The following is a 17,365-nucleotide window of genomic DNA, read 5'->3' as shown; positions in this document are numbered from 1 at the left end:
TTTACCAAGCTAAAGTTTACATGCTTAAATTATATAAATTAATGGCATAGTATCTGAGTGTACATCTGCAAATACATAGTGTTCACCTCATACAATAATACTAAATTTTTTCATTTTCTGCAGTCTGCAGACTCATTATTTAAGTCAAAATGTACATTTGGGATTATAAATAAAAGTGCTTAGAAAATATAATTCTTGCTCAAACATGTTATTACCTTTAAAAATAGGTATTTGAATTGCTTTTGACGGAGACCTCAGTTTACTATGGGACGCTTTATGAAAGGACTTTGTGGACTTACTCTAACAATGACAAAAATGCCATTGCAATGAGAAGAGGTTTTTTTATGACTGTCAAAATCTGGCTGGAGGGAGATGGTGATAAGTAGGAGAGATTTTATTGTGAGTGCTTGTGCTTTACCTGCCCTTTGGAGAACTGCTACATTCTTCATCTGTTGAGGGTGGAACCTGCCTCGTAAGCTTCAGAGTCAGGAAAGCAAACTTGAAAGGAGAATACAGACTGGCTTTTTCCAATCTTCAAATGGGGAAAAAAAAACATAACATCCTACTGAATTAAAATTAAAAATACTCTGTCTCATATTCTGTCTGAGCCCGCAGGCAAGCGTACTTTATTTTGCCACTTGTCTAGTCTTGTAAATACTTCGTTTCAGAATTTATCTGAAACCATTATGAGTCTAGCATCATTATTTGTGGAATACTTATAGGTGCAACTTCTGGTTTTCCATATCAATCTTTCTTGTTGGATTCACAGATTTCAGCCTTCTCATGTATCACGTATTATTAGGAAAAAAAAACAAAAACAAACCCTGAACATCAAATAATTCTTAACCATGATTTAATAAGGTACATATATATGTGAAAACTATGAGGAGACTTCTTTTTTTAAAAAATCTGTCTAGCAATACACTTAGAATTGAGGAACGATGTTCCTTAGCACTTTGCCATAAAGTAGCATTGTACTAAAAGTCTTTTTTTCCTAGTTTTTCTAGTTTTGCTCATCTGAAAATAAAAATTCTGGTATTGCAGTTTTTGTTCTGAAAAGAAATAACATGCATTGTTTGCAAGGCACAATACAGAGGAAATATGAGTTGCCAACACACAGTATACTGTTTTACTTCAGGTCTCATGAGGAAAGTGAAATAATATCCTGAAGCCCATCTATTACAATTGCCATGTTTATTGCTGACAGTTAAATAACTACTGAAAGAAGTTTGCTAACCAAAAAGAGGTGTGTTTCTATGTGTGGGATGTTACTCCATCGTTTGAAAGCTCCACTCAAAACCTATGTGAAAAAGGAGGACAAGCAGGTGGTGTCATGAGATGAAGTGCTATAGCTTTAAGAGCTTTTGTGCCCTGATGCTGGGTTCCTCTGCAAGCTCTTGTGTTTTGACTTTCGAGTCTGGTAGAAGCCATAGGCCATGTGGGATCTCTGTCATGATGTGACCCTGCCGGGGTCCTCAGCAAATCCAGTAACCAGGTGCTCCCGTGAGGGCACCCTCAGGGGCAGCTTCTTGTCCCTCTTCTCCAGTGCATATTTAAGGAGCATCTTCCTCCAGCCACATTTAGGACTTCCTGGGTCTCTTCGTGCTATCCAAGCCCTCTAGCCTAATGCAAATGGGCCCATGAGTCAGGAGGATAAGGGAAGGGGTGGTGTGAAGTTATCACTGAAGGTTTCCAGCTACAGCTGAGCAAACTCTGTAAGCACGTGAGAGAGCTGCCTTTCACTGTAACAGGAAGACTGTTCTGTAATGCGCTGCTGAAGCAGGGCCTTACAGAAGATCTTCATTGATTCTTGACGTGTTTGACTGCTGAAAAATATTGGCAATGCATTTTATATAAATATTATTAATGTGGTTCGCTAAAATCCCTGCAAATTCTAGAGAAGATCATGTGTTCAATAAGTTGTTCTTCAGCATAGTCTCTATCAATAGAAAACCTTCAGTAAGGTAACAGAGGTTGTTGCTCCTTAGTAACAGAAAAACAGCTAAAGTGTTTACTTAACAAAGCAAATATTTTCCAGTACTGTTCTTTTTCTTTCTTTGTCCAGAATGCTGTAGATTTATTTAGCATGACAGAAAATTGAACTCAATATGACTTGAAACCATAGATGCATTACAGAACCTAATTATCACCAAGGAGGGGAAGTGGGAATGAAGTACTAGACATTTCTATAAAGTTCTAATTATCCGTGTGTCATATCTATCTATATGTGTGTTGTGGAAGCACTGTCTTTAAAAAAAAAAAAAAAAAAAGTCGGCAGTATTATGTGCATAGTTTCTCTATCAGTAAATAATGTTGGATCATTTACTTGGAGAGCCTTTAAACAGCTTTCTGAAGGTAGCCTAATAGGCATATATGCATAGTTCTATTTGAAAGTCAGTGGGACTTTACTTCCCTTAGCTTTTCTAAAAATCCCAGTATTCATTTAAAAACCTTCCATCGTATGAAACCAGGAGTTAGATTAGAAGGGTGAGAAGACAGGGGGGAAAAGAAGGAGACATTACTGGTCCTTTCCCCACTGCAATGGGGCAGACTCGGCAAGTGTGGGTAAGCCTTACCTTTTGACTTGTTTCCATAGGACTGTGACGTTCCAGAGGTAGAGTTCTGCCTGGCAGCTGGTGCTACAGAGGGACTTCCTATCTGCATACAGAGTGCAGTTGCCAATTTAGAAGAACTGGATGTTGAGAAAAACCCTTATATAAGTATCAAATCAGGAACGTGAGTACTGAACACTTTTAATAGCATTTTGCCAGCAGGTAGAGGCGTAACATCATGGGGTGAAAGTCAAGTCAGCAATAGGAACAGTATTTGGGTTTTTGTGGCTACAAATCAGTTAACATATAGTAGATATTCCCAGCTCTACACTTCAGCATTGTGCTATGTGGCCTCCTAGCAGTGGAACCAAATTTTTGAAGGCATGTTTCCTGTAGTTGCTGGCAGAAGTCTTCTATAATTCCATCTTTGAGTAGCTTTATAAATAGAACAAACAGTTCAGCTATCATTAGCTTTTAGTTCATTGGAGAACAGATAATGTTTCCCTAGTCACCCACCCTGTTATATCTATAACACAATGGCTGAATTCCAAAAAATTAATATTACATCATGTGAGCATTCCTCAAGCTGCAGCCATATCCTGGCTTTCTGGAGAGAGGTGATGCAATATGATACAGGCCCCTTGGTAGCCTAGAATTTTCCTGTATTCAGCGGAGTAGTCTGTTTCCTGGGTAAATGGCCAGCACTTCACAGTTCCTGAAGTTTGGGAATTCTGTGCCTTTTATAAATAATTCCAGAATGACATTAGCTATTCTGTTGAAAAGAGTCTTGAGTTTGCCTTTTTATGTGAGGCAAGCCTTCCTTCCTGTGATCTCACAATATGCGTATGAAGATTGAGGTGGTGAAGGAATTTAAAATGAAGTTTTGTCTTAGTTTTGATAGAACTTTGTCTAGCTTTTAACTGCTTGTAGTCTCTGTTTGTAGTTTTAAGAAACTAATTTTCTGTATGGCTCAATGCCTCTTCCTCCATTCCTTATTTGGTCTACTTACCCTGTGTCCAGCTTTTGCATTCAGCTTACTTTTTGATTTAAAACAGTCTGAAGGAGTCTCAGTATTTTTAATCTTCATGTTAAAATTATGATAGCCTGCTTTCCAATGGATTGCTGTAAATAATCGTATTTTAATAATTTCCACTGAAAAAACTGAGTGGGATTGATGTTAGAAGCCTCTTAATTACTAAGGTGGCAGTCCTAGGTAAAACTTCATGCAAGTGTCTCATCCTCATTACTGGCATTGGTTTTGTATACTACAGTGTAACAAACTGGCTTCTTAAGGTAAACAAACAAATTGGTAATTTCCTGCTCTTTCATTCATGTTTAGCTTGGATTGAGAAAAAGTCTCTGAGATCATCTTAGTATTGATGTTGCCAGTGTATTTAAATAGAGCATGGTTTTGATGTACTGGCAGTATTAAAACACATTGTCTAGCTCTGATGAGTACAAAAAGAAAAGTAATTTTAATAAGATCATTGTGTTTGTAACGTATCTGATAATAATAAATCCTTTATCCTTATTGTTCTAGATGGCTTGCTTATTCAGACTTTAATTACAAGGGAGAGATGAAGGTTTTGGAAGAATGCGATTCACCATCTGAAATTCCTTCAGCAGATGTCAAGTCTTTGCGTCCCTTAAAAATGGTGAGGACTTCACAGTTCTCTAATAGGTTGTGTGACTGCCTTTTTCTACCGTTGTTTTTTCCCACCAAAGGTTTTGATCTAAATATAACTTAGGTTCCAACATCCTTTCAGAGTTAATCCTTAAACACGTAAGACTCCTCTCACACCACAGTGCGTTTGCAGTGTTGTAATGGTACAGCATTCGCTTGTTCTAGGGCTTGCTGGGCTCCTGCATCTGCCGAAGTAAGAACACATAGTCAGAGGGAGCGCCTAATTCCCTAGGACGCTTTCCTGGGGAACTGCTGTTGTTGAGGGGAGACCAAATAAGATATAACTGGAAGACTCGTAATTGGCTTGCAATCAACACCAATTCATTAACTAAAAAGACTTTTCAGAAGTTGTTGGTTTTCTTTCTTAATGGTACAGCTGGAGTCTGCTGGGGATGAAAGACCAGGTCAGGAGTGCATTACTGAAAAATAGTAGCATTCCTGTGACCACACATTGCAGAAAAATCTTGGGAGGTGCAGCTAATTTTTGTTACAATAGACAGCATGTAGATCTAAATATGAAAGAGATGTGGAAGGGTATAACACATAATTCTTCTGTATACATAGCAAGTCTACAGAAAGAAAATTTAAGAGCCACAAAGGAATAAGATCTAGCAGCTGTCTTGTTAGTTGCTCATGGGAGGTAGGTGTCTTATTCCCCACAGAACATCATTCACTAACATTTCCAGAGAAAATGCATTTGTTGTATTTGCTCTTTGACCGTAGACGTGAATATGTCAGCCTATATTTTCTTTCTCTCCTATAGTTCCGTAGAGTTTCATCACTTGTGCTTAAGAAACTTGAAATATATGCCACACAGCTTTAAAAGTTATATTTTAAAAATTGGTCAATGTAAATGAATTAAAAAACCACAAAGTAAATATTTGCTTTAGAGTGCTAATAGACAACAAAGGAATAATTTAAAATTGCTTACACCCCTACAGGCTTCTCAATGCACTGATTTTATTTGTAGGTCAGGTTTATGGTGTCCCTGGCTTTTATGAATTATCAGAGTATTTAAACTAGTTTTTGATTTGGCCAACACTGAAGATGGTGAATATGATTACAAAGGCTTTGTGATCTGATAGTACTGTAAAATACAAGTCAAAACATCACTAAGTTTTACATAAATGCCTCTTTTTTTTTTTTTTTTTTTTTTTTTTTTTTCCCTTCCCCCTAGGGTGGACTAAAGGTACAAATGCCAATGAATGTCAAGGTAAGCACTGAGGACACTGACAATAAAATATGAGCACACTGGAAATACAAAACCTTTGTTTAGACTGTTCTCTTTTTGTTGGGCACGTGATGTTTGATTAAGTATTCAGTGTTTGCTGCTGAAGGAAAATGCACTAATACTGTCAAGTCCACTTTCTTGCTAGTGTTCCATGAGATTAAAAGTAGTAGTAGTTTGATTTTTATGTATTAGGAGAATGGGAGTTTGCTATAGAAAAATTGTAAAGCTTTTACAACATAAAGTGAGTTTTTCTGACTGACGTATCAGTCACTGTAATGGAAAGGGGTCAGGAGAGATTTTTCCATTTAATGTATAAAGTGTAAAAAAAAAAAAGGGGGGGGGGGGAGGAGTGAATGGGGAGGGGAAGGAAGGGGGCAGAAATAGAACCCTTCCTTCCTATACCTGGTCCCAATACAAGAGCCATGAGTGAGACCATGACCCTTCTGTGACTTAAGAGCAGAAAGCTAATCCAGTTATTGCTCCTTTTTCTCTCCTTTTTCTATTTCTCCATAAAAATGCTAATGCTTTAGGTAACTTAATTATACAAATGCATGCAAGACTCAGGAATTTTTCTAATAAATATTGCAATAAATATTAATACTATTAATAGCAGATCTGTGTGGTTTTGTAGATGAGGAATCCAGGGGGTGTGTTAACTGCAGTAACTGAAATAACTTAAGCAAAGTACAGAGAAAGACCTCTTGTCTACTTTTTGAGGGGTCAAGCTCAATTTGTCTAGCTGTGACCAGGTAGGATTCACTGCAGGCTAATATACACTGCCCATGCATAGGATTACAGGATAAATCACAGTCGCATAGCTCCAGAGTACATTTATGTATATAGAATTGTGTGAATAAGTATCCTTCTGTGGAAATGTCTGCAAGTAGCCTGAGAAGCCTATCTAAATCCAAATAGGGTGTCTTCAGCTTCTAGGGTACTCAAGAATCAGAAGGGCTGGGGAATGCAACCCTGAATTTTCTTCATAGCGGTGGCTTGTTTGGGCGTGGGAGGGAGAGGAAGGTGTCTTTCACATACTGTAGCAATATACACCCCCAGACTTTCAAGTCTGGCATACTCATATTCAGGGCATACTCAAGGCATTGTTCAACATGTTTTCTAGATAATAATATATGAGAAAACTCACTTTGGAGGGTGGTCCAGAGAGTTTTCAGAAAACATCGGTTCTGTGCCAGCTCTGTTCAGTAGTGAAGAGGAGTTTCAGGAAATTGGATCAATACGTGTAATTGGTGGAGTGTAAGTATATTTCACTTTTGAATTTATTTACTTTAAAATAGTAAATCATAACTAAATGCTAAGAAGTGCTGACTAAGGGGTGTTTAGAATATCTCACTGTAAAATATTTTGAAAATAAAGGAATATGTATTTCTCTTGTCAATTATGTCTTGGATAAAATAACCTCTCCATATGGCTTATTTATCTAAGGGAATATAGGAGGGTAAAACTAAGTGTGAAGGAGATGTGAAGTCAATATTTGCCTTTTGGATGCCAATAAACTAGGCCACTTTGTTCCTTAATGACAGCATTCATACAGAGCTTTAATTTATATTGCTTTATACTTCTGATTGTCTCTACTTAATTCACTGAAATGACTTTAGGGTAGGTGTGGTCAGTCTTCAAGTTGACATTTTAAATGCCTCTGAAATCTGTAAACTGTTTTATTGTCTTAATGGTTTTCCTTTGCCACCTGTTGCATGTTATCTAGAATTAAGAATCCACCCTTATTTTCCTTTCTTGAGGCCTCAGATTGATTTTCTGTTGCCCTATCCCTCTGTCATACACACACACGCACAAAAGGGGCTGTGTGGCATAGTCCTTGGGTGGACTGCTCACAACGTAGGCTCAGCTCCAGCTATTGTAGAGAGCTATCGAACTCATGCATTGTTCTTTCAGCCTCTCCCAAGGCCCAGCAGGGTAGGACTGTTTGAAAGCATGCAGGATGGTTGCTTCTGCCAAAATGCTTAGCAATAAAATAGTTTTCAGAAACGTTAATTTTTTTCTTAGGGGATTTCACTCTTAATACTTCAGTATAAAAATTCAATAATATGCCTCCTTTCAGGCTGTTGTCAGAATCCTGCAAGCACTAAATTCAAAATAAAAGTAATTGAATACTCAAATAATCTATTCATAAATACATTATGTATTAAGCTATATGGGAAGCCTCAAATTACTAAAAATCATCCTTTCTTCTCTTGTGGTGGCTTTTATTTTTAACACTGTGGTAACTTACCCAGCTGAATTAATGTAAACCAAATGATATTAAAAGTAAAGCTCTTCCTGCCTGCCAAATTTCAATGCTGACAGAATTTGTACAGCAGTTCTAATACTTACAAGGGAGTTTTAATGAAAGAAATGTTTACAAGAAAGAAAGGAGGGGGAAGAACTTTTTCAAATTAGAATACACTAGAACTTTCAAAGTTGATGTGGAAATGCCTTCTTTTAATTGAGTCTTATCTATTTGTTCAAAATACTTTCAAATTTTTTTTCCCTTAATGCTAAAATATATTCCACGTACAAGATATTGTATATATTCAACTCATATGTCTATTCATATCTATGTTTGTAGATTAGAGCAGGAAACAATATAAGCAGATGAAATTTTGTTCTGCTGAAACCCATTAATTTTGTCACCAGCTTCAGCGAGGGTGGCATCTCATCTGTTATTAATACACTGAAGAGATGTACTGTTTGTTTTTTCTCATTGACAATTGGTGGTTTACAGTGTTTTGGCCACTAGATGTGTACTACCTTCTGTAGTACCAAATATTGGTATTGGGAATATGGCTGACTGAGAGGAGGTACATGGAGAAGCATTACACAAATCAACTGTTGTTGGAGAAAGAATCACATGGTAGGATTTTGATCCACAAAGAACACTTGATGGGTGCCTGTTGTGATTTCAAACAAGCATTGCTTTGTTTGTTAGCTGAGTCCGTGATACTCATCTTAGTGTTTTTAGGATGTTCTCTTCCCCTTTTATTTGTTATGGAAAAATCACATGTGCAGTTGTTCTGCTTTTAGTTATTTCTCTTTCTTTTGTTGTGTGGCTGCTGTAGATGGGTTGCCTATGATAAGGAACGCTACAAAGGCCGTCAGTACTTGCTGGAGGAGGGAGATTATGAAGACAGACACTCATGGGGGGGAACTGACAGTGTCCTCCTGTCTTTCCGGTTCCTTCAGGCTGTAAGTACTCTTATGAATTTCACACAAATTATGCACAGTTCAATACCTAAAGAACAAGGTTATTCTTCGTATGTGGCACAGCTGTCTTGGGTTTAGTCATTCCATTTTTGCCCAAGTTCATTCTCATTCTTTTCCTACTTGCTGAAATTTAGACTGCACTGTATACATTGTAAAGGAGAAGCAGGTTCTAAATAGCCTTTGTAAAGTTCATACAAAGAACGTATCATGCAGAATTCCTTGTCTACCTGCCAGATTTTCCAAGTATCTCACTTCAGCACTTCAAGCTGTTTGAACCTCTAGAACAGAATTTTCTTAAAAGCTTAACATGCATAAGTGTACAGTGTAGTTCTTTATTAAAATAAAAATAGCTTTTCAACACAGCAGCTGTTGCAAGCCTTAGAACAGCATTACCTTCTGTCTCTGTGATTTTTGTGCCAGAAAATTTTGGCAGTAAAAATAATCATGGTGAAAAAATCCCTGCTACTAAAATGTGTTTAGTGGGGGCAAAGATGAAATAATAATAAAAACTATATCAGAGTCCAGTATTGGAAGCAAAGTTAGACTTTTCAGTGGTGGGGGAACATGGGATTTGAACTTTATAATTTTCTTTGGTTTGGATTTTTTTTTTTGCTTGTTAGGGGGTTTGAGGATTTTTATTATAATAGGAACTTTGTTAGCTCTAAATACAGCTGCAAAGAGTGGCTCCCTTTGACAATTAGATTGTTCACTTTGAGATTACTCAGTCTTGTATACTCAGATTACTCATCTCCTCATCTGAGGAGATGTGATATTCCATAGCCAGGAATGTTGTGAAGTGTAAACATAGGCATTTCAAGCAAACTCATTGTCTCAACAGTCATTTTTTTTTTAAAAAATAAAAATATTAATGCAAAATCAAAAAGGCCATGCTTAAATTCACAATTTGCGGTTTTCGTTTTATGAAAGGCACCTAGGAAAAACTATATTTATAATCAGTATCTATCATATAACTTAAAATAAAGATAGGAGAATAAACTGAATTGAAGAAAAATGTCCTTCACTGAATAATTTATTTTCAGGTTTCTGAGAAAAACAGGCAGGAATTTTCTTTTAACTCCTCATTTTCAATATCCAGAATCCTATTCAGTTACTGACTAATTTTAGTTTTTCATTCTTTTCAAGCTGTACATAGGATACTTGAGTAACTCTGGCAAAGGACATAATTACAAGCTTAAAATTGAGCACGTGCCTAGCAAGGATGACCTTCGCTGTGTATGCATGTATTTGACTCACACCTAGAACAGTCAGGATGCTCAAGTCATTACCATTTTAAAAGTATATATAATTTGCACTCATATATCAACATATAGCATTCAAATTGGCATATAAATACGTATCAATATGTATGCATTGATAATAAAAGTGTAAGTAATACCTTTCCTCAAATTGTAGAATAACTAAAGGCAGTGAGCTAGTTGCCAATAAAATGACTAACGCCACTGGCATTTTGTTGTTCTGCTTGACCAACAGATTGCCTGCCTCTCTCTGATGTGCAATGCATAGGTCAGTGTTTAGGCTTGCCATATGCTCCCTTCATGACTTTGCATATGATACTTAATGTCAGGATTTAGTGCCAAACTCTTGTTTCGAGGGGACCTGACCAAAAATCCAAAACTAATTCTGTGTGTTTAAGGCCCCTCGCTGCACAGGGGGGTACTAGCTCTTCTCCATAATCTCAGAAATTCTGTCAGAAGTGTGGTGAAGCTTGTGATGGTCTTGGACTCTGCGGAGGTGTTCCTGGATATCAGGTCTTTATTGCTCTTCCCTAGAAATTCTGTTTTAGTCAGATGAATTCAAGAGTCTCTGTAGAAGATTAAGGACTTTGTGAAATGTAGCCAAGTTGCATTATTCATGGTCACCTTAGGTAGGGAGTGGAGCTGGGCATTGACCTTGCTCTTTATGTGTACTCACCAGTGTGGTCTCAAATAGGGGCCAATCCAGCTAGACTATTTTATTTTTTTTTTTTTTTGGCTCGGGCATAACACCAGGTGACCTTGACCACGTTGGCTTAAAGGCCAGCCTGGACCTGAAAACAATTTAGCCTAGCTCACATGGCATGAAGCTGAAGCTAATGATCCCTGTGTACCTGAGTCAGCTCCAGGCAGAGTCGGATCAAATGTCTTTGTGCCGTGCTCCCAAAGCAGGGAGCATGGTGCAGAAGCACGTAAATGGCTCTGTAGAGAGCCAGGCTGGGTATAGTGTGCCTCATTAGCCTGTGTCAGTACTGGCTCTGTCGATGTGGCTTAGTACTATGCAAAACTATTTAGATGTTCCTGTGCCACAACGCTCAACATGACAGGTTCCACCAGGGCTTATTAACGCTAGGAAAATCCAGCCTGTGTTTCTGTACGGATACCAGTGACTGCAGTTGAGCTGAGGCATGAATTTAATTTCCTGACAAATCAGAAAGGTTAGACATCACACACAAAAGAGGGATTGTTGCAAGTCACCCCTCCCCACCCACCGCGGAAGATGTACATGCAAAAGCTTTTGGGTTTTGTCTGTCTTAAATATTTCTGCTGTGAACAGTCACAAGCTCTAATGTGGGGATTCAGGGAGTATTCTGAAAGCAGCAACAGAAAGGACCTGTAGAATTTTATTTTCCAGCATACTGCCAGCTCTGTTACCGGCATCTATACTAGACACATTTGGAGTCAAATACAGGGCTTGCTGCTGAGGACACACAGCAGTTTGTACTGTGTGCTGGTTTGGGGGACAGTTGCGTCTGCTTCTTTTCTGCACTGTCAAATGAGAGGATCTGTGAAGCTGGGGTTTGCCCATGGCTCTCGTGATGAGGGAAGGAGCAAAGCTTCGGAGACTTTTTCAGTGGAGCAGAGTGTGTTGCTTTTCGAGCTTTCCTGCGAATGTTTTCAAGTCTAAAATGATTTGCCTTGGTCTGAAGTCCGTTTTTAAGTATTTCTCCTGTTGCTTATTGTAAGAAAAGCTGTAGTGAAAATTTAGGGAGGTAAAAATAATGGCTGAATTTGAAACCGGTTTTAAATGTGATTACAATTGTGGATATACTTCAGTATTTTAAATTTATTCAAAGAAACCATGTACAGATTTGATCTGAATGGCTTTTTGGTAACTCTGAGAAAGTCCTCGATTTGGGACTGTTAAGCTGGTTTTTATTTGCACTAGAACTGTACTAGTATTTTTTTTTTCCCCTCAAAAGTAGTCTGAAGCTGCAGTTGTTAATGATGATTTTGCCAAAGGCCTGATAACCTTTTCTCTTTTTTGCAAGATTTGCTTATTTTCAACTTACTATAACATTGCTGAATGCTTCAGAAACACTGAAATTGAATTGAGTTCATGCTTTTCATTAAAAGTTAAAGGAATAAAGTGAATAGATTGTTGTTTTTTGTTTTCCCAAGCAGTGGCTGAACTGTGTGCTTAAAATTGATAAGTGGTTAAAAACTTGGAGATTTGAAACCAAATTCAAATGATCTGAAGCTGTGCAAGTAATCTGGTCAAGCAACTATGCTAGCTGAAAGCATAAAGCAATGTCAAACTGCTGTTTAAGAGAAAACATGACAGTGTTGTGTGGGATTGATTTTATAGCTATAGTGATTAATCATACAATGGATATATCCAAAATCTACAAACCCCTTCTGCTGGAAAGGTGATCTTGCCCAGTCTTTTCCCCTCCATTATTGCCTTGTCACTGGGAAGGGATGAGGAAGGAGAACTTGAAGTTAAAAACTATAGTCATGGTAATGCTTTGTGTAGTCATTTTTGAAGCTGTTGGAAGATCAGTGCTAAATCCCCAACTCTTCTCTTTCCCACACAAGCGTCTTTGCACTCTCAGTCATCCTCTCATTCAGTAGAGGGAAAGGATGGTGCTCAGGGGCAGCAGGTTCTTCCCCTCTTCAGTGGAAACCATTGAAGGCCATGTCAGTTTGCCAGGCTTCCAGCTAGTCAGTGGTCAATGCCACACTAGTCAATGCCAAAATATCCTGTAAAGATCCACACAAGGGACCCAAGTCCCTTCACTGTTTTATAGAACGCTGTCTTTCAGGCTACATCTCTTTTGCAAAATGTTTTATGTTGTTTAGTGTCACTGAGCTGTGACAGCCTGTCTTCTAACTCCTGTGCTCCCTCTTAGGATTTCATAGAGTCATCAGTGGCACTTTTTCAGTCTGATGATGAAGATGGGAAAGCATTAGACATCATCAATGAAGAAATCCCTGATTTGGAGCAGGCTGGATTTGGCCCAGAGACAAGGTCGATTCTTGTGAGAAGTGGAGTGTAAGTCTACTGAAATATATGGATGGAAGTATTTTTGTGCACAGTTGGGTTTGGGTACATCTTTTGACACAATATATTTCACATGCTACAGGTGGTAAACAATTGGGGGAGAACAATGTTTTTTTCCGTTTCCTTGGTAAATGAAAGAAAAAAAAAAAATCTTAGTTTTCTCTAAATCTCATGCCTACACCTTGATTTGGAGCTGGGCATTCTTGTTACTAGAGAAAAGCTTGTGAAATTCCTCCAGAGGTCACACAGACTGTAGTTTCATGATAGGGGAGCTTTGGCAGTAGTACAGAAGAGGGATTTAAGGATGTTAAGATGTTTTGAGACAGGTGAAGCCTGTACAGAAAGGCTGAGGTGTGCCTTATTTGTAATAAAGTCAGGCTGCTGGCACTGAAAATTAAAATATGTTTTAGAGAACTAAAAGTAGAGAGTTAACCCAACAGGTGTGGAAGAGTACCCGGTTCAAGCTGATAACAGCCTACAGGGTGGACTTGGCTAACTTTCAGTGTGCTTATTATGAAGTCCAGGAGGAAAATAAACGGCACAATTGCAATGAAGAAGGAAGGTAAATTAGACTGCCTGCAATGTCTGTTGATGGACATGTGCAATATTAACTGGTGGAGCAAGGACAAAACTTAAAAGTGCTAGAAGGCTAAAAAGTAGTATGAGGGAACTAGAACACTTGGCGTGAAATAACAGCTCTGATACAGCAGAAACTGCAGAGATTCACAGGAAGGATAAGCAGACGAACTAGCAGCTCTATAGGAATGATACAGTAGGCTATTATAGGCAAGGGTGCGGTACATGAAGAATGATACCAAGTGCTAAAACATAAAATACATTATGGGAAGAGAGTGCTATGGGAACATGTGGGTGGAAATTCCAGCCTTTAATAGCAATTTTAAAAGTGCAGTATTAATATTGTCATACCTACCCTAATGGTGATATGGGTCAGCAACAGTTAAGTGAGACTAAAAAAGCTTCAAACTTAGGACATAGTGGGGGATTTAAACTGCTCCCGTAGAGACTAGATATTAATGTCTCATGAGGATGAGATGCAAGGATGAAAGGCTGGGAGGCTCGATTTGCAGAAGACGTGGCCGAGGAGGGACACAAATGGGATCTGCAAAATCATGAATGTGGTTGACAAGCTTAATGCAGCAGTGTTCAGAATCCTGCATGACAACAATTGGGGGATGCTTTACAGAACTAGCTGAAGATTGCTTTAAAACAGGTTTAGAGGTGGGGAGCAAAAAGCCTTTCTTACACCGGAGGCAGTGAATTTCTGGAACTCTCGGCTGAAGGAGGCTGTGGTCGCAGGTAGCACTAGGAGGTTTAAAAAAGCTTTAGACAAATTAGTGACAAACAGATTCATAAATGGGTGCTAAAAGGGCTAGGAAAGGAGACGCCTTCTAATATCCCTAATATAACAGTCCCGGATGCTGGGCGACTAAGGAACACACCACCGGAAGTGGCTAAGTTAGTGATGTCTCTCTAACTAGCTTCCATCTACTTCTGCCACTGCCAAATAGCATGTACAGGGCTAGAGGCACCCTTGGTCTCATGGAGTTGGGGGTTTCTTTCTTCTTAAATTGCAACAGGGAAAGCAGGGTGAGAGAAGCTTGAATGGCGAATCATTGCAAGTTTTTCTTTATCTTATCAAGGCTTCCTTATTTACTTCTCTTTCTTCTTACACCTTTTTTCTTAAATCCAACTGGAAAAGTTGGAAGAAAGACCTGTATGATGGGGGTATGCTGAACAGGTCAAGATCCCACTGAGAGAGATTCAAAAACTTTCCAATTGTGTGTCTTTTCTCTGAGCTTCAAAGCAAGGCATCATCTCATGCTGAATGTATATTTGACAGAAAGGCAGAGACCCAAAGTTGTATGTTTATCAAAGCAGTGTTTGCAAAGTAAAAGCAGAAAATCAAGTATGTGACAAATCATGCATGTGCCTCTCATTAGGTTCAATGTTACACTATCTGTCAGATGGACTTATCAAAACTCTAAGGAAAATGGTTCTCATTCATATTTTCATCAAACTACACAGAAAAATGTGATGTTTTCAGTTTAATTTTTGTGTCATTCTCCAGGTGGGTCGCATATCAGCAGAAATATTTCTGCGGAGAACAATATGTATTGGAGAAAGGAAAATATAAGTGTTTCTTTGACTGGGGAGGATCTAGTAAAATCATCATGTCAATTCGACCTATTAAGTTGGTGAGTTACCAGAACTTGTTAAGGAGAAAACTTAAAAAGGAATGTGAGCTTTGGAGTTGAGAGCGTACAATAATGTTATAATGCAGGCTGTGTCTATTTACTTGGAAACAATTTAAAGACCCCTGTGAATGACGTAATGAGTCTGTTCAGGATGGAGACTGAAATAGATACTCTGGATCTTTCAGTCAGTTCAGAAGATTGTCAGGGAAACCTCATAAGAAGAACTTCCCTTTAGCACACTGCATTAATGGAAAGAATAACCTCGTGTGGAAAGATTAATTTCCATTAAAACTTATACATTTATAATGCCTAATTAATAATGGATATAAAAATACTTGAGAATTTATCTGGCCTATATTGTTTTTGTATAATTGAGGTATTATTTTCTTTTGTTACATTTATGCTAAATATTTATAATATGTATACTGAATGAAGACAGGAAATATTTTTAATCTGTTATTAAATCCAAGGTAGTGCAACTTGGCCAAACAGATTAGTGCCGAAATGTCAAAACCCTAATGCAAAACAAAGACAGTCCTCAGTAATAAGTATATAATAAATGATACTACTGCACTGAAAATAGGAAAGGAACATTTAACCTTATCGTGAAGAGCATGTGTTGAAAGAGGCATCAGAGCCTTGTGTTGTTTTTAATTCTTTTTTCAAGAAATAGAGTCAAAAATAACACATAGACTCTAATCCACGTTACATGAACTAATTAATGCTTGTGCAAGTTCTCTGTGTGGAAAGGTACTGAACAGTCAGGCAGGTAGTTGTGAGCGTAGAGGCCAAGAGCCTGGGAAGTGTATTTTTCTCTGCTCTTGAGTTCATAATTAACAAACTTCAGGAACTTGTCCTCTAGGAAATGAATTGTAATTAATTTTATTTCTTTATATGCATGTATATATATTTATTATTGCAGGAACCGCTTGGAACGAATGAGCCTCCACATTTGGTATGTTGACATTATATAATAGTCTCTAGTTCTAAACTATATTTAATAATTAAATACAGGTAATCTTGAATGTCATGTTTTGTTACTTCAGATGATACCTCAGTATTATCATCTCCATACAGCAGATCATTGATGGAGGAAACGGGTAGATGTATAAAGGTTAAGTTTGCTAATGCTTCTCCTAGCTTTATTCCAGATCATACCCTTGAGTATTCTGTCCTCAAAAATGCAATCAGTTCATTAGGTTTTGAGTGACTTTGAGTCTCTATAGCTGTTTATTTTCCTCTTCCTTCTCTCCCGTTTCTGGAAACTCGCTGTCATGTGCATTCATCCTTCTCTTTGTGGCATATTTTTCTTTCCATTATTTTGCATTTTATCTGGTTTGTCACTGTCTTGTTCACGTATGAGGTGAAGAATAAAATGTAGACTGCAGAAGATTGAACTACACTCTTCAAGCCTACACATGCATCAACAGAGGAAGTTGGGCTTTTAGTCTAGGCTTTAGTCTTTGCAGTCTGCTTTTCATAGTCTCCCAAGCACGTATAGCCACTCCTTAAGGAGTAGGCACCACTTGCTCTGTGCTTCTCTTTTCCTCATAGTAACGCATGAGCTTAACCGAACACATCCTGATTATAATAAATCTATGATAAATCTCTTCTACGATACATGCTGACAATTTCCTTGAAAGTTGTGTCTAACTTGGTGACAACTTTAAAAGAGAAAGCGGTCCCTATAATTCACTTCTGGTCTCAAGAACATGTTAGTTTGGGCTCTTTACACTTTTGGTTCTTACCTTACAAGGTTATGTTCAATTACTGTACCTTTGTGATATCTTTCTAAAACAAAAACCTGCTCTAAGTGTTTGTGCTCCTCACCAAGCACGGTCTGTGTCTCCTGCTGCAACATTCTGTCCCAACAGGGCTCTCCTCCATTCCTGCGTTAGTTGCTTGATTTCTCTTTTTCTGTCCTGGAGTGTGCTGCTAGCATGGGTGATGCTGTAAGTGGTTAGATTGCGCTCTCTCTGACATGCTTTTAATTAAGCAAATTTGGAAAACTTTATTTCAAGAAATGTGACATTTTTTCAGACAGAAGAGACTTTAGAGCTCAATGGTTCTGTTTCAGAAAACTTAAGTATTTTGTCATCTGGACACAATTGTGCACTTTCTTGCTTGGATGGGTATAGTAGCCATAAGCGCGTGGGAAATAAACACATTGTGTTACTTAGCAGGT

General features: G+C 38.1%; 1 protein-coding gene across 2 annotated transcripts in view; it reads left to right on the top strand.

Moving 5' to 3' along the window:
* Positions 1-17,365, top strand: part of CRYBG3 (crystallin beta-gamma domain containing 3) — a 95,797-nt gene that overhangs the window by 55,040 nt on the left and 23,392 nt on the right. For both annotated transcript variants that reach the window (XR_010072875.1, XM_063348713.1), the window contains exons 8-15: positions 2,597-2,736; positions 4,093-4,207; positions 5,414-5,449; positions 6,588-6,721; positions 8,542-8,668; positions 12,813-12,955; positions 15,054-15,180; positions 16,103-16,135. Coding sequence is in view for 1 of the 2 variants with exons in the window: in XM_063348713.1 (XP_063204783.1) it covers positions 2,597-2,736; positions 4,093-4,207; positions 5,414-5,449; positions 6,588-6,721; positions 8,542-8,668; positions 12,813-12,955; positions 15,054-15,180; positions 16,103-16,135 (855 nt within the window). In the remaining variant the exon portion in view is untranslated. The remainder of the gene's footprint in view (positions 1-2,596; positions 2,737-4,092; positions 4,208-5,413; positions 5,450-6,587; positions 6,722-8,541; positions 8,669-12,812; positions 12,956-15,053; positions 15,181-16,102; positions 16,136-17,365) is intronic.

Source organism: Chroicocephalus ridibundus, chromosome 1 (genome assembly GCF_963924245.1).
Source record: "Chroicocephalus ridibundus chromosome 1, bChrRid1.1, whole genome shotgun sequence".
Classification (NCBI taxonomy): Eukaryota; Metazoa; Chordata; class Aves; order Charadriiformes; family Laridae; genus Chroicocephalus; species Chroicocephalus ridibundus.
Note: the sequence above shows the minus strand (reverse complement) of the source record. Positions and strands in the feature narration are given on the sequence as shown.